We start from the raw sequence: 21,122 nt of genomic DNA, 5'->3' as shown, positions 1-21,122 counted from the left end.
TACAAATCAAAGAAATTTATTGATACTGACAAAAATACATAATACAAAAACAAAACACAATACAACAGAAACAAAACTGGGAAGCCCACCCCAGCTGGCCCACATACTAATATACTGATAGTGTACAGGCAGTCCTAGCCCCATCCAACACAGCACTTAATTCATGAGGACCTCCATCTGCACCAGCCTGGCATTGGTGTCCCCAGATGTTCGGTAGGGTATCATTCCAGCAAAGGTAATCAGAGCTCTGGCTTGACTTCGGAGTTGCTGAGAGAAAAGATCAAGACAAGAAAGCTGGTTAACTGTCAATGCAGAGTGATGCACTGAGAACCACCACGGCCTCTTCTACGCTGTATACGCGGTGTCAGGAATGCCTTAGCCTTCACTGTCACATTCCACAGGGTGTCAGAGCTCTCAACTGAGCAAAGGCTGCTTGCTCTGCCAGAGAGCTGTCTCAGCCCAACACACTGTAAGGAACCAATCACAAATTATCATTTTATTTGACTTGCACCCCACTCCTCCCCCTGGTTTGAGAAAAGCAGTGATCCCACCACTTGAAGCTTTCTCCAAGAGCTTCCTGTATAAGATTTATACTAGTGCTAGGTCCCAAAGGAAGAAGGGTTGGGATCATGTGGTCTAAGGGGGCTGGGCAATTGCAAACCAGCAAAATGATTCTTAGCAATGTTTCTCAGGGATCTTACAGAGTCACGGTCTTCGATCACTCGCTGGGGCCTGGATGCTGAAGATGGACTTGTTCCCTTGAGCCTCTTAAACTGTGTGAACAGGATGTTCATGGTGGCAAGAAGTACTTCTGAGAGGTTGTGCCTGATCTACAGAGAGAAAAACACCTGGAATAAGTGAAAGGGACCATGGCCTCTGCCTGGTCATGCTACATCCAATAGCTGCCGATAAACAACTACAGCCACCAAAAGGGAGCTAGCAGCACTGTGATGTCAAGAGTGGGACCAAATTTTTGGAGTTGCTACTCACTGGCCACTAACCTTTTAAAACGCGGCTTTCTGGGCCATTCCGCCAGCGTGAACTCTGGCTATGGAGCATTTCAATGGCATCTGTGGGCCCGGGAGTTTGTGTACCCACTCGGGGTGGGGAGGAAAAGTTGCTGAGACCATGCCCACGGCTTAGCGCTCCCTGCCTGGGCAGGCAGCGGTATCAGATCTACTAGGCGTGCACAAGTAGGAGAGCATGGCAAATTCCTGCCACCATACACAGAGATATTTCCAGGCCACGCAGTGCGCTGCATGGTGGATTTAGCTTTTACTATTAAAAAAAAAAAAAAAAGTTTAAATGCTGCATGGTGCTACCCAGAGTTTAAGTGGTGAGGACTGCTCCTACCCGGCAGTCCTAGAGCTGAGGTGAACTACCTCCATCATATTTAAAGCCTGAGAGAGGCAAGAGCCAGCACCCAGGGCCACTGAGACCAAGCTGCTTAGCATTTTAAGAAATGCTTCTGAGCCGGGCGATGGTGGCGCACGCCTTTAATCCCAGCACAGAGGCAGGCGGATCTCTGAGTTCGAGACCAGCCTGGTCTACAAGAGCTAGTTCCAGGACAGGCTCCGTAGCTACAGAGAAACCCTGTCTCGAAAAACCAAAAAAAGAAAAAAAAGAAAAAAAAAAAAAAAAAAAGAAATGCTTCTGATCAGAAGATAATTACAGATAACACAGTAAGGACAGATTCAGACATAAAAGAACTCTAAATGGGTCACAGTGTTGGATAAATGTATGCAGGCTTGGGAGAGAGAAGAAAAAGTACAAAGAGTTGGAAAAGAAGTAGTTTTTTAAAAAAAAAGTCTTTAAAGAGGCAGAATACAGATTGATGTGGGAGTGTCATATCAATCTGTTGATTTCATTGGCTGAGCAATAAAGAAACTGCTTGGCTGGCCCTGATAGGTTAAAGCATTGGTGGGAGGAGAAAACAGAATAGGATGCTGGGCAGAAGAGGAAGTGAGGTCAGACTCTGCTCTGCTTCCAGAGGGACCGAACAGCTCTGCTCTCTGGAGCAGAGACACCATGATGGACGGAGGCTAGAATCTTCCCAGTAAGCGCACCTTGGGGTGCTTACACACATCATTAGAAATGGGCTAGTCCAGGTGCGAGAATTAGCCTGTAAGGGTTAGAGTTCATGGGCCAAGCAGTTCTTAAATGAATACAGTTTGTGTGTTGTTATTTCGGGCATAAGCTAGCCAAGCGGCTGGGGTGTTGGGGACGCAGCCCCGCCGCTCTTATTTCAACAACAGATAATCATAGATTAAAGGGAATAAAGAAAAATGAGCCATGTAAAGATGGAAAATTCACAGACTGTGGATTATGTGTATATTATTGTGTTTTCTTTGACTTTTTTGACTGTGAAGGAGCTAAGTACAGAGAGACATTTCACTGTATGGGCTGCTAAGCTAAACCAGCATGTATATTATAAAGGTATCTCGACTTCAGAATTTGGGTCTAAGAACGAGTTGCTTGGGAAAAGAGGTTCTTCTTTTGTTTTCACAGAAGATGAGAACCTGAGGATTGCTTCCAGGCAAATATGGTTTCATGGACCAAGGCCTCCTGAAAGGTCGCCATGAATACCCTCAAAAAATTACTTCGCCCAGCTGCTGACTGAGATGAACTTAGCACGCAGGATACACCATAAAAGACCTGATTAACAGCACCCCCAATCAGCAGGAAGCAGTTTGGACAAATCTACGCCCATATTCCCAAATATTGTTTATAATTTTGTTTACATTTAAAGGGGGATATGCTATAGAAATGTATCATTTGCTTTGGTGTGGATCTTGGTTTACTGAAACAAATTTAAGGTCAATTTTGTTGTAAGTGTATTTCTGATCTTGATTAAGGTATTGTGATTGTGTAGCTCATTTAAAAATGTAATGTATAATTAAGAAATATAGGTTAAGAGATAGTCATCTATAATAGTCAAGCTTGTAGTCATGTTAGATTTTCTAGATATATAGACACATATTTCAGTTAGATAGGAATTCTTCATATTTTTCAAAGACTACAAAATATGGCATTTAAAATGTTTTAAGAACTTAGGACTTTTCATGACGGTGAGACATGTCTGCTCCTGGCAGCACCAATTACTCAAGAGGAAGATGGGCATTGAAGAAGCTCCTTAGTCATTTGGGTAAAAAACTGCTCTTACCTGGGCTGCTTCACTGGACATGCAGTACCCACAGAGAAATGAATGTTGAACTTGCCTAAAAGTCCTTTGGGATTCATAAAAGAGTCTGCAAGACATTCTGCAGGACACAGAAGTGACTAAACTGTCTTTGAAATTTTCTGCTTCATGGAGAAGTCTGCTGGATACTATGGGCCTGTAGGCTGAAGATGGATGCCCCAACGATACAGAAGAACTTTGGGTGACTGTCTAGGCAGTGAGATATCTCTGTCTAGTTTTGGAAGTTGTTTATAATGCACTTCCTGATTACTTAGGTAATATTATAACCTTCTGGAGTCTTTGATGGAGTTGAAGAATTTATAGTTATAGTTTTCCTTCATTATGATAAAAGATAAAGTAAATAGAAATATTGTAACTGTAACTCTTGCTTGATACCTGTTATATGTAATTTTACTATGTTAAAGTTAAAATCTTCCTTTTTATTTAACAGAAAAGGGGAGGGAGGTGATGTGGGAGTCATGTGTGTTGCCTGTATTGGTTAATGAATAAAGAAACTGCCTTGGTCTGACAGGGCAGAACTTAGGTAGGCGGAGAAGACAGAACTGAATTCTGGGAGGAAGAAAGCAGAGTCAGAGAGAAGCTATGGATCTTCTGCCTGACACAGATGGGCCAGAAAGCCACTGCCATGTGGTGATACACAGATTAATAGAAATGGGTTAAATTAAGATGTAAGAATTAGCCAATAAGAAACTACAGCTAATAGGCCAAGCAGTAATTTAATTAATACAGTTTCTGTGTGGTTATTTCGGGGCTAAGCTAGCTGGGTGGCCAGGATGACAAGCGGCCCTCTTCTCCAACAGACCCTGCTCCCTTATGATACATGATACTTTAGTGGGGCAGCATGCCCAAAGCTCAGGCACCAACTCCAAGCATGGTGGCTCTGCTGGCCAGCATAACAAGATTGAAAGTATCTGTATCTAGTATTAGAGGGTAAGGGATGCATATGGTTCCCCAGTTCCCCACAACTCCCCATTGCTTCAGGTCTGCCCACCTGTCTTCACTGGTCCTTCCTTGGGAAGCCTAATAGGACAGAGCTTAGTATTGACTTTAGCTCATGAAGCAACAAACCTTGTATATAGGGAGGGTAAGAAATAACAAAGGAAGGATGGTTAATAGCAGAATTCTCCCTGTGTGAGGTGAAAGATGACAGAGGACGATTTCTGAGCTTATGTGCCATGGTCCCAACAGTCACACCTTCCTCATGTGGAGAAGCTAGCCCAGGCAGCTGTGTCCAGAGTATATTATCTATGTTCTAAAGAAAATTCTTACCTGAGTGTACATGGAATGATCAGGAGAAGACCATGCTATAGCCCAGCAGGGTAAATAGAACCTTGTGGGGCATGGCCTGGATGCTCAGAGATTTAAAGCACTCTTAGTGGTTCCATACGTAGCCCAGCAGAGCACCTTGAAGTAGATGGTGACAAACTTGAAGCCCTGGAGAGGCAGTGAACCTAGGGCTTCTGGGGTGATAACAGTCCATGGTCATTTGCTTCTTTAGAAAAAATTACCTACTGTATTTACACGTGTGTGGGAATACATGCTTGTGTGTGTATGTGTTGAAACTGGAGGTTAATATTAGTTTTTTTCTTTTTTTTTCCTCTGTGGCACTTTACCTTTTGAGAAAGTATCTCTCAGGAAACCTGAAGCCCAGCATTTTGGCCAGCAACCTTTGCATACTCTACTGTTAGGTAGGCACTGGTCATCCAAGCTCAGGTCCTCACACTTGTACATCAAACACTATCTACTGAGCCATCCGCCCCCAGCTCCAGCCTTTTGATTTAATGAACCTAATAACTCTGAGAGTTCTAGTTATGATAGCCAACTAGACTACATTTTTCTAGAACGGGTTCAATTTCAGCTCTCTGTCTGGTGTTCTATGAGTTCATACAATGTGTTCTTCGAGAAACAGGGTTTTGGTTGACCTGTGAGTCTAGATGAATTCTCTTATTGTCTATGTATGTGAGATATTTTAATACTGAAGTGTATCCACAGGGTGCATGACATATACCCCATGACTTATACCCTATGTCCCCCAGTATATAAAGTGTAGGGCAACTGAAGAAGACATCTATCATCATCTGAGGGTCTCCACATGCACCCACACATGTGCCCATATACATGGAAACATACAAAAACACACAACACACACACAATTAAAAAAATTAAGCTTTCAGTTTTGGAAAGGAAGGAAACAATTCTGTAATGAGTAAAGTCTCACTTCATCACTGAAGTTTCTGAAGGCAGCCACCCTTTCTTCTACACTTTCCTGGTTCAGAGGCACCAGCTTCAAGCGGTCAATGATCTGTTTAAAAGAAAACATCACCAAGCCCATATGACACAGCATCAGAGTTATATCATTCCCCAAAGGCAACAGCCAGCTGGTGAAAAAACGGCTTTTAACAGAAAATGCACTCTTCATGTACAGAAAAGTTTTGATCCTAACTTACTAACTGGATTTTTGTTGTCATTTCCAGACCCAATTCTAAAATTCGGAAACCCCCACTTCTTTCAGAAGCCTGTGTCTAGATTAGAGGGGAGAGGAAAGAAGCAAAGCGAGTGGGGCAGCAGGGGTACAGCATCTTCACATCCTGGGCTCACACTTGTCCTCCGCACATGACAGGCACGGTGGTGATACCCTGCACTTCAAAGCTCCTTGCAGAAACTCACGTCAAAAGCTCTGTCAACATGACCACTGTGATACTCGTCAAAAAACGTTATCAAGTCCAAGAGGAGGTAGAATGTAGAGTCCACAAACTTATTTGCACTTATTCCCTGAGCCCTGTACCTGAAAGACAAAAAAGAGGGGCGCTGAGGGAAGCAATGGTGGAGCATGGATGGCCACAGAACCCTAACCTCGGGACAGCATTTCAAACGCATCAACCTCCTAAGCTCTCTGGATGACGGGCACTAGGGAGAGGTGAACAGTGTTCACTTCTGACGTTGTAAAGGGCTGAGTAATGTAGATTTGGCAACACTCTAACTCACATTCTGAGTGAAGCATGCTTCTTTAGTGTCTACCAGTAACTCTGCAGCCAAGTCTTTAGGAAAGAGATGAGGACTCCATGTGTTAAAACCCCGAAGACCAATGCTGGGGATTACTGCCTAAGTGGAGAGGCCTCACTTGCCAAAGGTTTGTGTATGCGTGTGTTGCTGCAGGAAAGCATCTCAAATCAAGTCTCCTCTGGAGTTAAGCTGGTTACAATCTGAGAACTCAGTGACTTTACTGGGGAGGAAGGTGGATTCTCCAACAGTGCTCACAAAACCCCTAAGATCACAGGGTGTTCTAGAAGAAGGTGCATTAGATTAACCTCTGTGAAGCTGTCTGCCAGTACCTAGTGAAGCTGAACATGCAGCAGCGTGGCATAGTGACTTGTGACCAGGCCCACTGGCCCTGGCCTTACCTCTCGGCAATGGAAAGGGCCATGTTCTTCAGTCTTTCCTTGTTGGACTGTGGGGCACTGATCTGTGGGACCACAGGGCTCAGGAGTTTGTTCATCAGCTCCAACACCTTGTCAGCGTTCTGTTCGAGTTTTTAAGATGAAGAAAACAATCAACAAAAGAACAAATTAAATAAGCAAAATAAAAACAGCAACTTTCTGGGGTGATGAACGGAACTCTGTGTACTGAGACTGGAAACAGCCTAGGACAGTCCATCTAATGGACTACCACCTGCATATTCTCCTAGGCCCTAATTATACCCCAACCACAGTCTTTTCAAATTTAGAAAAATCTTCCTTTACTTAAAGAAGATTTATTTATTTTTATATGTGTGTGTTTTGTCTACACATATGTATATGCACCATGTTGCATATGCCTGTTGCCTACAGAGGCCAGAAAGGGCATCAGATTCTCTGCAACTGGTAGTTATGGATAGTTGTGAGCCACAAGTGGATTCTGGGAACCAACCTGGATTCTCAAGAAGAGTAACACGTGCTTTTAACCAGTGAGCGATTGCTCCAGTCCCAGGAAACCTGCCTTTTTAGGTCACCTAAATCATCAGCAGTCATCACATATTCTTAGGGAGATGCATTAACCCAGGCTCTTGGACTACGCACTGTTGGCTACTGTAGAAGGCTACCACAGGAAACCACGGTGGCTTTGACAGTGCCTGTAGGAAAGCCTTTCAGTATGCTATCTTCTTTGGTCAGAGATACCTTTGGGGCAATAAAACGTCTGTAAAAAGGGAATTTTACCCCAAATGAACCATTAATACGCTAGAAACAGTATTCCAGCAGGGACAGTGATAAACAAGATAGCGCTGAAGCTTGAGAATTAATGCTAAGAGGCTGGCGGAGCTATCAGCACAGAGAAGAGGCATGAAAGGGGCACATTTACCTTGGCAAGATCATAAAGCTTGGCTGCTTCTTCAAATAGTCCTTTATTTTCTGCCACAGAAGCAACTTTGTTGATAATTGGCTTTGTGTCATTGGTAAACTTATCAATGACTCCAGGCTGTGAAGACAAATTATCAAAGGGGAGGAAGAGACTCATCACCCAGCTGCAACTGTGACACAGAAGCATTTGAACTGGAAATGCTTGCCCTACTCAACACGTTTTCATCTCCCAGACAAACCCCAACCAAGACCATGGAAAGAAAGACGGGGCACATTTACTGGAAGCACTGTGGAGCTGGCTATGGCACATTTGTGGCTTCTGAAAGACTTTCTAAAACGACTAAAAGTAGGTAAAATTATTAGTGATTCTTAATCAGGAAGTTATGAGAAAATTATTTTCAAGACTTTCAATTTGCTTTCTAAGATAGATACTAAAGCAGACACGAAGTGGTGGTGAGTACTTTGAAAAAAAGTCTCCATCACCATCCAACAGCAGGCATGTGATCAGGAGAGTCTGAGGCCCTGGGATAGGGGAGGGGCTATGGACTACGCAACACCTGTGCTTATCCAGGCTAATGCTCCACTGGGGCTGGACCAAGTTGGGGTGATTTGCCCTGGATCAATAAAATATATATGTTCAGATTCCAGTTGTGTGGTATTAAAGAAAACAATTAATTAACCTGTCTTATTTCTGCTTTCTTACTTGGGAAAAAGAAGATAATGGTTCTCACTTTGTAGGTAATTGTTCTAACTAAGAAAGTACCCACAAAACACTTGGCACAATGCCCAAGAAGATGGACTCCCATCATCAGGACCATCAGGCCTCTCACCTGGGCTGCTAGGCCCAACCATGCAATCTTACAAAGAGAAGCGAGTACCTGTGGGGCACAAAGGGAAAGCTGGGTCATGGCAAGTCCCTGAGAACTGTTTAGGACCCTGGGAACGGCATCTCCAGGGCGGCAGGGGTTCTGAGTACTTAGGAAGTGGTCCTGAGAGAGGGAAGTCATTTCTAACTCTTCCATCTGGAGACAGCAGGCATAGCAATCAACCTACTTTTCTTCATGTTTTCTGAGTCAAAAATGGCAAAAATTTAGCCATCTTAGCTTTTAAAAAAATGACAGGCATGCTTTGAACATATGAAAAAGCTAACCACTAATCACAAATTTAGAAACTTTAAAGAAAAGAAAAATGTGTGTAAAGCCAAGTCCATTGGCTGGGCTGTGATTTCATCTTTGTTAGAATGACTGTGTCCAATGTGAACACAGTGTAACTCGTCCTCTGCAGTTAGGGGCACATTAACCCACCTTTCTACTTCCGTCGTTCTCTAGTTTCCCAAGGATCATATCAAACTGTGGAGGAAAAGATTTATTTAGCTTACTGATCAAGGAAATAAACATAACACACAATTCCTTAGGGAAAAACATGGAGGACAAGGGGCACAAACTAGACCACGGTGATACTGGGATCAGTACTGTCACTGTTAGAAACCAAGGAAAGCTCCACCCACCTCTAACTCTAGGCCATGCACAACATACTCAAGGAGCACCGCAGGAGAACACATTGAAAACTCCCAGAGCGAGCAGAGAGCTGACCTACCTCTCGACTTTCTATCACAAGCTCACTCACACAGCGCAGAAACATGTTTTCTCCTTGACTGTCTTTCTCGTCCCTACAAAAGCACAGAGACAGCTTGGGTGGGTTGTGGTATGCACTCAAGAGTCTCCTAGAGTCGTTCTCAGAATGAAGAAATAAAAGGGAGCCAAGTAAAAAGGCAGAAGCAGGTTTCACCTGAGGAAGTAAAAGTACTGGAGCGCTTCCCTTGGATCTGTGGACTCAAACTTGCGGGTGTAGAGCATGAGCAGACGCACGAAGTTCAGCCGCCGCATGCAGGGAGGGTCACCAGGCTCGTGGCTGACTGCACATGAGAACAGAAGGGCTCACATTCTGACAGCTCCTCTGAGCCCCAGAACCCACGGAAGTTGGATGTGCAGGCTAGAAGTGTGCATTTCTGCAGCCCACTCACTCCACATTCCCCAGTGGGAGCTCACCACTGTCATTCACTTTCCTCTGTACAGACAGTAGAGGAAAATGTCTCCCATGATAAATGGGCAGCATGATGGCCTTTACAGGAAATGTCTTAGTACCTGACCATCATGGTTCATATACTGACCCACTAAGGACCCACCCACTCACATCTGCCTGCCTCTCCACCTGCCTCTCCCACCTGGATAGGCTAGCTGGGGTTTCCAAAGTCTTTAAAATCAAATCCCAAGTGGCCATGATATTCGTGACTCTTGGAAGACTTTGTCTGGCACAAACCTAGTAGTGCCTGGCATCACCCTTTAACATTCCAGGAAATGCTGAGGGGTTACAAACAAGCACTTGTAACACTAATATAAAAGCTCAATGGCTACAATGCTCTAAAATGACCGAATCCTGAGGGTTTGCCGTTTCACAGCCACTATGACCAATGGGAAGATGTGCTCTGTACACCTCTACCAGCTAAGAACTAAATACTCACGGAGCTGAGCACTCTGCCCTGAGGATTTTAAAAGCAGCTTTAGCTCAAACAGCACCAGGGCCACATGGACAGCATGGCAGCGCAGCCGCTCCATACGGAAGAGAAAGGCAATGGCAGCCTCAAACTGCGCAGTCAGGAACAGAACTTGGAAGTAGAGGAAGGGCTGCTGGTTCACTGTGAAGTGGGACTCGCCTGGAGGAGAGGAGATGAAACCAACTCAGAAGGAAGCTGCCACCAGTATCTACTGGTCTTGTTGGGTGGGAAGAAAATACCAACATGATCTTAAACTAGCTGAAGCAACTCTGGACACAGTAAACTACATGAAATATGACTGGAGCCAGGAAAGGTGGCACATGCCTCTAATATTTTAAGTCATAGCAATAGAAAGGCAGAGAGGTGAATCTCTCTGAGTTTACGATCAGTCTGGTCTACAAAATGAGTTCTAGGACAGCCAAAGGGAGACCTTGACTTAAACAAAAAAACAAAAAAACAACAAAAAAAAAAAGACCCAGTTCCTCTACTTTCTCTAGGCTTCACTACATGACTGGCAAGCAGCAGTCCCATCATAAGATTTAAGCTGTTTGCACTGAAGGTGTTTGAATTCTCCAAAGTGAGTTTGTCTTCAGTATGAACAGACATGGAAACCACAGAGACACTGAATGAAGTGTACTTGATTCACAGAACTCTGAACTCAGCAGCACTAGCTGTAGCTGCTGATCTGTTACTTCCCAGAGCTGCTCACCAATGAGGTCAAAGGGAAAAGCTACAGGTCTCTCCTTTGTAGCCAGATATGACACTAGCAAGACCTAAGGGAGCAACAACTAAGGCCTCATTCACATCCCTCCCAGCAAGAACTAGAAAAAGTTTATAGTCTATGACCATGGAAGCCATAGATTTCCCCCCATTTTTTTCTTTTGGTGGTGCCAGAGATGGATCAATCTGAAGGCTTCTGGAATATCAGTAAGTACTTCACTAAGGAGCTACAGTCCCAGACCCTTTAATTCTTATTCTGAGACAAAAATCTCTCTAAATTGCTTCACTCTGAAGACCACGCTGGCCTTGAACTCATGATCTTTCTGCCTCAGTCTCCCAAGTATTGTATACAGGTGATACATATTTTTTCTTTTCTTTTCTTTTTTTCCTCGAGACAGGGTTTCTCTGTAGCTTTGAAGAGCCTGTCCTGGAATTAGCTCTTGGAGACCAGTAGACCAGGCTGGCTTTGAACTCACAGAGATTCAAGAAATTCGCCTGCCTCTGCCTCCTAGGTGCTGGGATTAAAAGTGTGCACCACTGCCCAACTGATACATATTTCTTAATGCGTAAGTCTCTGCCTGATTGAAAATGGTTAAAACTCAATAGAGGAGTTTATGTGTGAAGGACTTCCCCACAGGTAAGCCATGTGTCCAATAAGGAGAGAAGGTGACTGTCCAGGATCTTACCATAGTCTTCTAGCAGCTGTTTCTGGAACTGTGAGAGAGTGAGCCTGTCTTGTGGCGAGCTGGTGCCGTCATCATCAAAACACACCTGGTTCAACTAGATCCCCAAAGGAAACACACACACATTGGTACAAACTACATCTGCAGCCATATGTCCAGCTGTGACTGTCCAGCAGCCATGCTCCGTATGAGCTGGAGGTTGCATGAGACCCTGGGGCTGGGTTGTAGCTCCACGGTAGAGCATGCCTGAGGCCCATTCTATCCCTACCAATGCATAAGGGAAGGGAAAAGGGGGAAGGGGATAGGGGGAAAGGGAAGGAAAGAAGAAGAAAGCTAACTGTGTAGACATTAGTGGGAATTGTACAACAGAAAGCAGGCTGACAGACAGAAATTCCATGGCCCTGTCCTGATCGGCACACAAACATCATGCATTAAGCAGGTAAAGAGACTGAAGAACTTGAGTTAGCAAGTGAAGCTTTGCGTACTTTTAACCATAAGTAGTCCTCAGTCTTGTCTGCTACTTCGCTCTGATTGTCGGTGATGTCGCATCTGCCAATGATACAGTACACAGCACGCTTATAGGGGTCTGTGTTGTTCCTGAGGGCTCTGCGGTAGTGAAGCCGGAGCTTGTTTTCAGTAGCTGGAGACAATCTGAAGACAGAGACACAGATTCAGCAAACATCCTCAAAGGCCAAGTAAAGGCATCCATGTAACAGGAAGCTCTCCATCAATGACCTGACTTGTAACTACCAGCACCATGTTCTTTGGCTCATCAGCTTTTCTCCAGTCCTAAGACTTCCGGAGGAAGGTCAGAAATGCCAGAGATCATTATTCCACTCGAACATCCCTCAAGTAGTGACAGAGTGGGTTCTTCCCTTAACTGGACTGTTGTCAAATGTATGTCTGAATGCACATTTGTGTACAGTAGACTATAGAGGCCAGAGTCAACCTTTCATGCCATTCTTTAGGTGGTGTCTTTTTATATAGTATCTCTCAATGGTCTGGACCTTGCCAATTAGTCTACGATGACTGGCCAGAGTCCCAGAAATCTTTAACCCTTCTTTCTTCGCCTTCCCAGTGCTGGGATCACAAGCATGTGCTACCATGCCTAACAAGGGTTCTGGGAATTAAACTCGGGCTTGCACAGCAACCACTGTCTTCATCCCTTGGCCTCCACATTCCCTTATTCACACGGGCTACTTGCACCAAAATCTTTGGCTCAGGATCTTCTGCTGAGCTGGATGTGGTGACCAAACATGAGGCTCTATGCACACTCTGCAGCAAATGCTCTCCTTCTGAGCTAATCTTCAGCCCTAATCCTACTTTAAACTATGAGCAAACCAGAGGCTTCTGAGTTGAGACAACCTTCTAATACGGCAGTATTACCACTTGAATATTTGCTTTCCACAGGTGCCACTGGAGCACTGTATTTCTTCCATGCTTGTGCATAAATACAAACTGGATTTGAATGGAACGTGTGTCAATTACATAAGAAAAATCTCGAGAAAACTGCTGTTTAGCCGCTTCTTAGTTCAGGAGAGCACCTCACAACCTCAACAAACACTATATGCTGATTTCAAGATGATCAAATTCTAGCTCTAACTTTTGAGTTAGGAAGTGTATAGCATATAATTCCACAAGGACTGAACAAAGAATATTATGTCACATATAGTCACAACAAAGTGACTATAACACAAAAAGGCTCATTTTATTTCAGTTATTTATTAATTTTGGTTTTTGAGATAAGGGGTCACAATGTAGTCTAGGCTGACTTTGAACTCAACCTGAGTACTGGAATTATAAGTACATGCCAACACTCTCAGCTAAAATGTTCTATTTTATAAAGCAACCTTAACTTAAGAGTACATCCTAAGCACAGTCCTCCAGGGCACAGTCCTCCAGGGACAGGAAACTTCCCGAATATACCCTGCAGGCAGAGCATAGCAGTGTACCTTCTATCTTTGCTATTCATGTACTCTTGGAACCAGGTTTTAAATTCCCCCAGCTGGTGCTGGGCTCGACTGACAACTTGTGATGCAGCAAGCAGGTCTCCACAGCGCATGCAGTAATAGATTAACGCCCAGACAGGATGGCCTTCTACCTCTCCATCCTAAACGACAAAAAACCAGTCAGTCAAATAAATGCTAATCAACCACTTTCTTTCTGATGTGCTGATGATAAGCTAAAGCACTTAATTCTCACCAGAACCCATGAGTTAAGAGCCACGGACAGCATCCTACTCCCTGTATTTTGCAAACACTAATTTGTCCAGAGAAATCTGGAAGAGCAATGTAGTACGTATCTGGAGTTACTCTGAAACGAACAGAGCCCATCTGATCCACGACACCCACGCTTTCTGACAGAACCCTTGCTTTGTCTCTCATACCCACATGTAAGTTTCTAAGAGTTCTTTCTTAGAGCTCAACTGCTTCCCTTTCCTGCCTTTACTCAGGATTCCTGCATGACTAGTTTTCAATGGGTCCCTGGGAAACAGCCCCACCTGCTCATCCCTGGCCTCTTCACCAAGCAGAATCCTCCCTCATCCCGCCTTTTTTTTTTTTAAGACAGGGTTTCTCTGTGTAGCTCTAGAGCCTGTCCTGGACCTCGCTGTAGACCAGGCTGACCTCAAACTCACAGAGATCCGCCTGCCTCTGCCTCCCAAGTACTGGTATTAAAGGCGTGAGTCCCCACTGCCCGGCTCTGAACCCTCTTTTAACTGAGAACACCTGAGAATAACTGACAGTTTCAGAATTTGTTTACCCATAAGATGCTTCTAGTACCTGAAGTCCTGGGGAGGGAGCTGGCAGTTTAATGTTCAGGAAACTTCGAACCAGCTGATAAGTCCCTGGCACACCGCCCAGTTGGGCCTGATGCAGATTTCCAAACACAGTCACAAGGGTATAATTTTTATAACTGAAAAATTTTAAAGAAAAATGGTGAGGGTTGGCAACATGTATTTCACACATCTATGTCCACATCCAGAATGCTCAACTATGAACTCTATGGTCAAGGCCTGTATTTTAAGTCTCATACAGAAGAGCAAACAGTACATGCTTAAAGAAGCAAATTCCATTCTTATTACTGTACAGATTTATACTACGGCTACCCCAAAGTATTCTGAGGGGACTACAACTGAGGCTTCAAATACGTTAAGGGTGGAGCCCTCATGTTCTAATGGGTTTGCTAGAAAAAAACCAACAAAACAACAAATTTTTAAAGAATCTGAAATAAATTCCATGAAGTCAAAACAGTCCAGTGAATAGCAACACATCCTTTACCTCGATGACCAGTATTGACATTTGTATGTGTTTCCCATCTCTACATGTCCTACCTGACACCCAAATGTACACAGGAACATGATTTTGTTTATTCCCAGAAGTGAAGGCGTAAGTCACGAACAAGGCCACACCAGTTTGGAGTTATGATTAATAGGGTGTTATTTATTTAAAGGGGAAAACTTACAGATCACCGTCCCAGACAACAGCCATCTGCACAACCAGGAAGGGAGTCTAGTCTCCGGCGGAGCAGGAAGTGAAGAGAGCGAGCAGAGGAAATAGCCGCTTTTTTAAAGGGAGAGAGACCACGCCCCAATGGGCTGGTATCACAGCAGCTATTGGTTGGAGGGGCGGAAGGACCTCCCGCAACACAGAAGCATTTAAAAATACACTACAAAAATCATGGCTACCTACATCATTTTAGCCGTGTACCTAAGACTCAGGAATGAACCTAAAGGCCAATTACAGAGAACAAATTGTGGAATCTGACGCAGCTAACAAAAATGATGTTAAAGAATTAGAAGTGGAGCTATGTAAAACTACTATTATAGGCCGGGCAGTAGTGGCACACGCCTTTAATCCCAGCACTTGGGGAGGCCAAGACAGGGGGATCTCTGTGAGTTCAAGGCCACCCTGGTCTACAGAGGGAGTTCCAGGACAGGCTCCAAAAATATATAGAAACCTTGTCTTGAAAAACCAAAAGATAAACAAAGCTACATATTACACACACACACACACACACACACACACACACACACACACACACACACCTGGACCATAAAAGTAGAAAAATAAACTAAACTAAATACTCATGGCAAAAGAGGGTGGAAACTATAACGAAGCAACAGGAGCCTCTGGGTGTGAGGAATGGCATCTCCCCTCTTTCTTGCAGCTCTTCTCAGCATCTTCCTAAATCTCTATAGAAGTGTACATTGTTCTACAGTGGAAAAGAAGCGTAAGGTAATTAATCAATGCATTCTCCTCACCACTACACGCATTTAAAAGCACAAGATGAGAGAACTGAGTTCCCTGTAGTAACCAGGACAAGCAGATGCCCACTACCACCTCCTCCAACTTGCAATAAGACAACTTATGTGCTGGCAAGATCCTAAATCAAAAGAGCCCAAACTCCTTGAGAACCAAGACAAATACATCCCACTGCAAGCTTTGGAACATGGAAGGGACAAGCCAAGCCTATATTTTCAACATTTTTGGCCTTATATCAAAAAACATATTTGGAACTAAGTCTCTTTTGCCATCTGGTAGATTATGTAACTTGAAACAGTTATACTGTCAGCAGAATAGCATCTGCAGAAATACTGTAACACAGAGTACAGATATTCAAACAGGTGATAAGGAAGCTTTCAGAAAATGCTGCCAGAGAGAGATGCTGCTCCAAAGATGAAGACAGGCTTTGCTAGCTAGGCAAGAGCTTCAAAGAGCTAGAGACTGGGCAAAGAAAAGAATCATTAAATTAGGATCTGGAGAGATGGCTCAGCAGTTAAGAGAACCTGGGTTCGATTCCCAGTACCTACAAGGAGGCTTACAACCGTCTGTAAGCCCAATTCCAGGAGATCCAGTTCCCTTTTCTGATCTCACTGGCACCAGGCACACACATGGCTCACGCATGTACTTGGAGGAAAAACACTCATACCGATAAAATACATCTAAAAAAATTAAAAACATTTAAAAAAAACTAATGGCAACAAATAATAAAATGGGATACATATTTAGGAATGTAGTCTGGTGGCTGAAGCACCAGTTTAAAGATTAAGTTTATCAGAAAAAGCATTTTAAAAATTTCTTTTTCTTAAAATTTCTTAAGAGTTTTATATGGGGTAAGAAAATATGCCTCATAGTTTGCCAGCTAAAATGAATAAATGTTGCTACATTAGATTCCTTATGGTTGACGATCAATACAACCAAACCTCCATCTCAAAGGTTTAGCCAAAGGGGCTGGAGAGATGCCTTATCAGCTGAGAGTACTGGCTGCTCTTTCAGATTCACATGACAGCCCACAACCACAACTCCAGTCCCAGTTATTCAACACCCTCTCCTGGCCCTCATGGACACTATACAGACATACAAGCAGGCAAAACAACCACACAAATAAAAGTATAAACTGAAGTGGAAAAAAAAAGTTTAGCTAAAGTCTGAAGAATTACTTTATAAAACCTTCACATACACATAATCTACAGAAATTAAAAACACAGAACCCAAAACCTTTTTAAGTTTCAGATTTCTTGTAACAAAGGAATGGAAGTTAGTGAGTATACATCAGAGGGTACTCATTTTATGTAGCTAAGGTGCAATTAGCATAGTATTTGATATGAAGACCAGTCTCTGCAGCATCAAGTCTGAATTTCCTCAAGGAACGTCCTAACCAAGTATTATTTTGTTGACAAAGCTCTTCTCAAGCCAGTAGGCTGATGCCCAGTGCCCTGTCCCTAAAATAGAGTCTGCTACACAGTCCTGACCATTCCTGCTAGGATTCCACAGAGTTCCACAAAGAGGGGCTAACGGCACACACCCTAATAATGAAGCAGACATAGGGTTTGAGGATACAACCACAAACCCTTCAGCAACCAAGCCCAGATACAAAGCACTGGCCTCAGCAGCTATGCAGAACCCTGACTCAATGATTAACTGGGTAGAGCCAGGAGGATAAAATTAGAGCAGGTCTTCTTGAGGTTTCAAATTGCAAGGGTGAGTTAAAATGCTGTAAGGAAATGAAGGAACCTGGGGAACAAATGAGGAACCATATTATGACCCAAGTCATTATCTAAGCAATATGTCTTCACATTAAATGATGACAAGCACAGAAATAAAAGAGACGTCGACAGTGCTCCCCTTTACCACCATTCCCATGTACGATTTTATCAGCTGCAGATACAGTCCTGGTAGGTAAGTGTTCTGACAACAGAACTAACTCAGCTCCAGTCAGTCTACAGGACTCTAGGTATAGCACCAGCCCCAGACACACACACACACACACACACACACACACACACACACACACACACACACACGACTTACAGCTGCCTTACCTCTGCTCAAGGTATCCCAAGGCCTGCCTGACAAACTCCATGCGCACTTCTACACTGCTTCGGCTCTTCAGGGCATCAGTTGCTGGTGTCAATACCACATCTGTCATTTGTTTGACCATGGCCCACATGTCAGAAATGCTCTGCATGTAAATGAGATTGCATGTGACAAAGCTGTAAGGATGGAGAAGTTATGTGGCTATAACTGCAATGGCAGGCAGAATGAGGAGGGACTGAGGCTTTCTGTCTGAGACCATCCTGGCTTGAACTCAGTGCAGAAGATGGGCCTCTGCCTTGCCAAACACCTGAGCTATGACCACTGATGAGCAACCCTTCCTTCCTTGGAGTTGGTCTTCAAATCAATTACCATGCCAGGCCTGACAGAACCAGCTCCATCACTGCAGGAACATGAATGTAGCAAGGGCTGAATCTCAGCAGGTCGTCCCTTAAGAGTGTCTGAGTGCACTTCTAATCAACCAGCACTAGGAGTTTAAACACAAGTTCTTACAAGGTTATTTAGGTTTTTAAGGCTTAAAATAAGAGTTTAACCTAAATAATAAATGTTTTGTCTTCCCAGAGGCGATCTGGGCTTATGAATAAATGTCACAGCCTCCCTCAGAAGAGCCTCCAGGAAAGAGGCTTGTCTTTGTGTCACCCTACCCAGTGGGCCTCCTCTCCCCAGGCTGTGAAATCCTCCTTCACAATGTGTCTCCGGCACGCTAAAGAGAGAACCAGAGAAATGCAACACTGTGGAGAGAAGTTGGTTCTTATGGTGCCCTCAAAAGGGAGAGCTGTAAACACCAGGCAGACGTGAGGAGTGAGTTCTCACTTTTGTCTTTAAAGCTACTTACATTGCCTTATATTTTACTTCTGGAAAAACCCCACATTTTTTGAAAAACAAATCAGTGTATAGCTGCTTCTGCTGCAGTAGCAGCCTTGGCTTCTTTTAGCCTCTGCTCGCACCTTTTGATTCTGACCCACCCATCACTGCTGCCCCTTCCTAAAGGAGAAAGCAGGCCAGGAATTAAGAGTGTGGACATAATAAAAATTGGGAGAAGGGATTCCAGAAGGAAAGGATGAGTTAAGTCCAAGGAGGTCACACAAACGGTGTCCTCGGCTGAGACCTGAGGAGAACCTCTCACCACTAGCTAATCCCAGTCTGGCCTTTTGACGATGTATTTTTAAAAAGCCACCATGAAAACAATCACTCCAAATATATATAAAACACTAGAAAAAAGAATGTTATTTCATAAAACATTCTTTCTTACTATACTGAAGCCAAGTCAGTAAGCTACTGACCCCAGATGAACACTGAACTTGTGTTTCTACCCAGGCTGGCGCTGGGCACTACCTTGTCATCCAGCTCTGCGACAGATGAACACAGGTCCACCAGGTTGGGCTGAAGGTGTCCACTCACAATCTTCTCATTGTAGATATAAATCTGAAATAAAAGGAACCAAGTGGCATGATCTATTTCACTTCCTTTTACGATCTGAAGTCGTTATGAAGCCGGCAAGTGGCCAATAGAGCCACTTTCCCCTTCCCTTCCCCAAAGTACCTAATCATTAACAAGACCAAATTTCCAGCTGTGGCTAGCACCTTAAAGCTAATCACTAGCCCAGTCTTACAAACACCCATCAAACAAGGGACCAAGGTAGTTCAAGGAGAAAGTTTAAGACCAAAAATGAAGATGGGACTGAGGAACCATGGCCTGGCTAAAATCCATGTCAAAGTCTGCTAAAATTCAGGTCAGAGGACTGAATGGTCATGGGGCCAGGGTTCATGGACTGGGGTAGGTTTGTCAGAACAGTGTCTGCTACACATCTGGAATACCTACTTCTAGAAAGCATCTCTAGGCCAAGTAGTGTTTGCTTCCAGGCCGGACAAGCTGAATTAAATCTCTGAAATTACCTACATAGTAGAAGGAGCGCTGATTGCTACTTGTTGTCCTGACCACTGCCCCCACAACAAACCAACAAATAAGTAAATAAATAGATGTAGTAATAAATAATCTCTGCTCTTCAGGTAAAATCTCTCTCAAAACAAATAAACAAACACAACCAAGCAAACAAACAAAAAAAAACCCCACAACTATGATTTGATGCAATGTTTATTAAGGTTTAAGAGAATACTTTACTTCAGATTTGATCTAAAAATATTAAAATCATGGTTACAAACTAAGTTCTACTTCTGTGTGTAAGGTTTTCTTTTACAATTTGAAGTCCTTGTTCTACAGAGGACTGAGCTAATAACAATTCATGGACCCATGGAACCTTTACTTCTTCTATTTTAAATGGAGGATGCTGACATCATATAGCTTCCAGGGTTGTTACAAAGATTTAACCATAAGTAGTACTTAGGCACTCAATAAGCATGTCCAAGAGCCAAGGCTGTATTAGACACAGCACACAAGCATTCACTTTCTGTGGGAGAGCCAGATAAACAGACAGCTAGCATTGGATCCTAAGTGCTGCAGCAGTCAAGTTCTACAGAGTTTAGCTTTTCAGATGAAGAAGCTACATTGTTTCTTCATTCATTTGTAATTTTGTTGGGTCTGAGATGATGGTGGCCATAGCAATGGAGGGAACCAGCCAATGGAAACTTAAAGGATAAGGGTGTGGAACAAATGTAGGAAGAAGAGGGAGAGTGATCTAAAAAGCAGAGAAAGGAGGAGGATGGACGTAGGCATCAGCTGCCTGGAGTTTGAAGCAGCACTGTATGAAGAACTCTGCTCCCAACCTGCGGAGTACATTCTCTGCTTTTACTCTTACTTAAAACAAATCTACATTTACACAAAAGAAATAGCTAGGATATCTCTCTCGACAAAGTGTTAACTAAGATTTCTAGTGATACATGAATCAGTTAATGTAGAATCCATTAATTAATTAACTGGTAACTGAAGAGGGAGTCCTCTATTGGGTCTAATAGTTCTTTCTTCCGTTTATGTGGCTGTCATCTGTGTCTTACCCAATCCCAGTTCCAAGGTGGCAGGAGGGGAGTAGGGAATGTATCAGTGTGTCCTCTCAAGGTCACGGCTAAGTGATGCAGGGCATAACATCTTGGAACTTTGTGGAGGAAAGTGACAATTACTTTGAAATACAGGCTTGACTCGCATTGTTTTATTCCAAGAGTCAACCACAGGTAAGTCCTACACACAGTTGCACATGAACCATCTTGATCCGTGCTTACTGATGCAAGCTCATGATCAGCAACCAGGAGCATGGTTCTCAACACACCAGGAGCATCCTTATCTCCACTGCAGCACTAACAGGATCAACACACTGTGCTTATTAAGGTAGAAAGCATTTTGAAA

General features: G+C 43.6%; 1 protein-coding gene across 1 annotated transcript in view; it reads right to left on the bottom strand.

The window, feature by feature from the left end:
- Nucleotides 1–21,122, bottom strand: part of Nup93 (nucleoporin 93) — a 96,780-nt gene continuing 75,658 nt past the window's right edge. The window contains exons 7-22 of the mRNA XM_050144249.1: nt 19,161–19,250; nt 17,813–17,952; nt 14,271–14,403; nt 13,443–13,600; nt 11,976–12,141; nt 11,494–11,587; nt 10,055–10,246; nt 9,322–9,448; nt 9,130–9,202; nt 8,838–8,882; nt 7,535–7,651; nt 6,601–6,719; nt 5,867–5,984; nt 5,418–5,501; nt 702–830; nt 1–267 (exon numbers count right to left, since the gene is read on the bottom strand). Coding sequence (XP_050000206.1) covers nt 157–267; nt 702–830; nt 5,418–5,501; nt 5,867–5,984; nt 6,601–6,719; nt 7,535–7,651; nt 8,838–8,882; nt 9,130–9,202; nt 9,322–9,448; nt 10,055–10,246; nt 11,494–11,587; nt 11,976–12,141; nt 13,443–13,600; nt 14,271–14,403; nt 17,813–17,952; nt 19,161–19,250 — 1,896 coding nt within the window. The 3' untranslated portion in view covers nt 1–156. The remainder of the gene's footprint in view (nt 268–701; nt 831–5,417; nt 5,502–5,866; nt 5,985–6,600; nt 6,720–7,534; nt 7,652–8,837; nt 8,883–9,129; nt 9,203–9,321; nt 9,449–10,054; nt 10,247–11,493; nt 11,588–11,975; nt 12,142–13,442; nt 13,601–14,270; nt 14,404–17,812; nt 17,953–19,160; nt 19,251–21,122) is intronic.

Source organism: Alexandromys fortis, unplaced genomic scaffold (assembly GCF_014885135.2).
Source record: "Alexandromys fortis isolate MF-2015 unplaced genomic scaffold, M_Fortis_MF-2015_v1.1 scaffold_1, whole genome shotgun sequence".
In the NCBI taxonomy this organism is placed as follows: domain Eukaryota; kingdom Metazoa; phylum Chordata; class Mammalia; order Rodentia; family Cricetidae; genus Alexandromys; species Alexandromys fortis.
The sequence above is the reverse complement of the archived record's forward strand: the minus strand, read 5'-3'. Positions and strand labels throughout refer to the sequence as shown.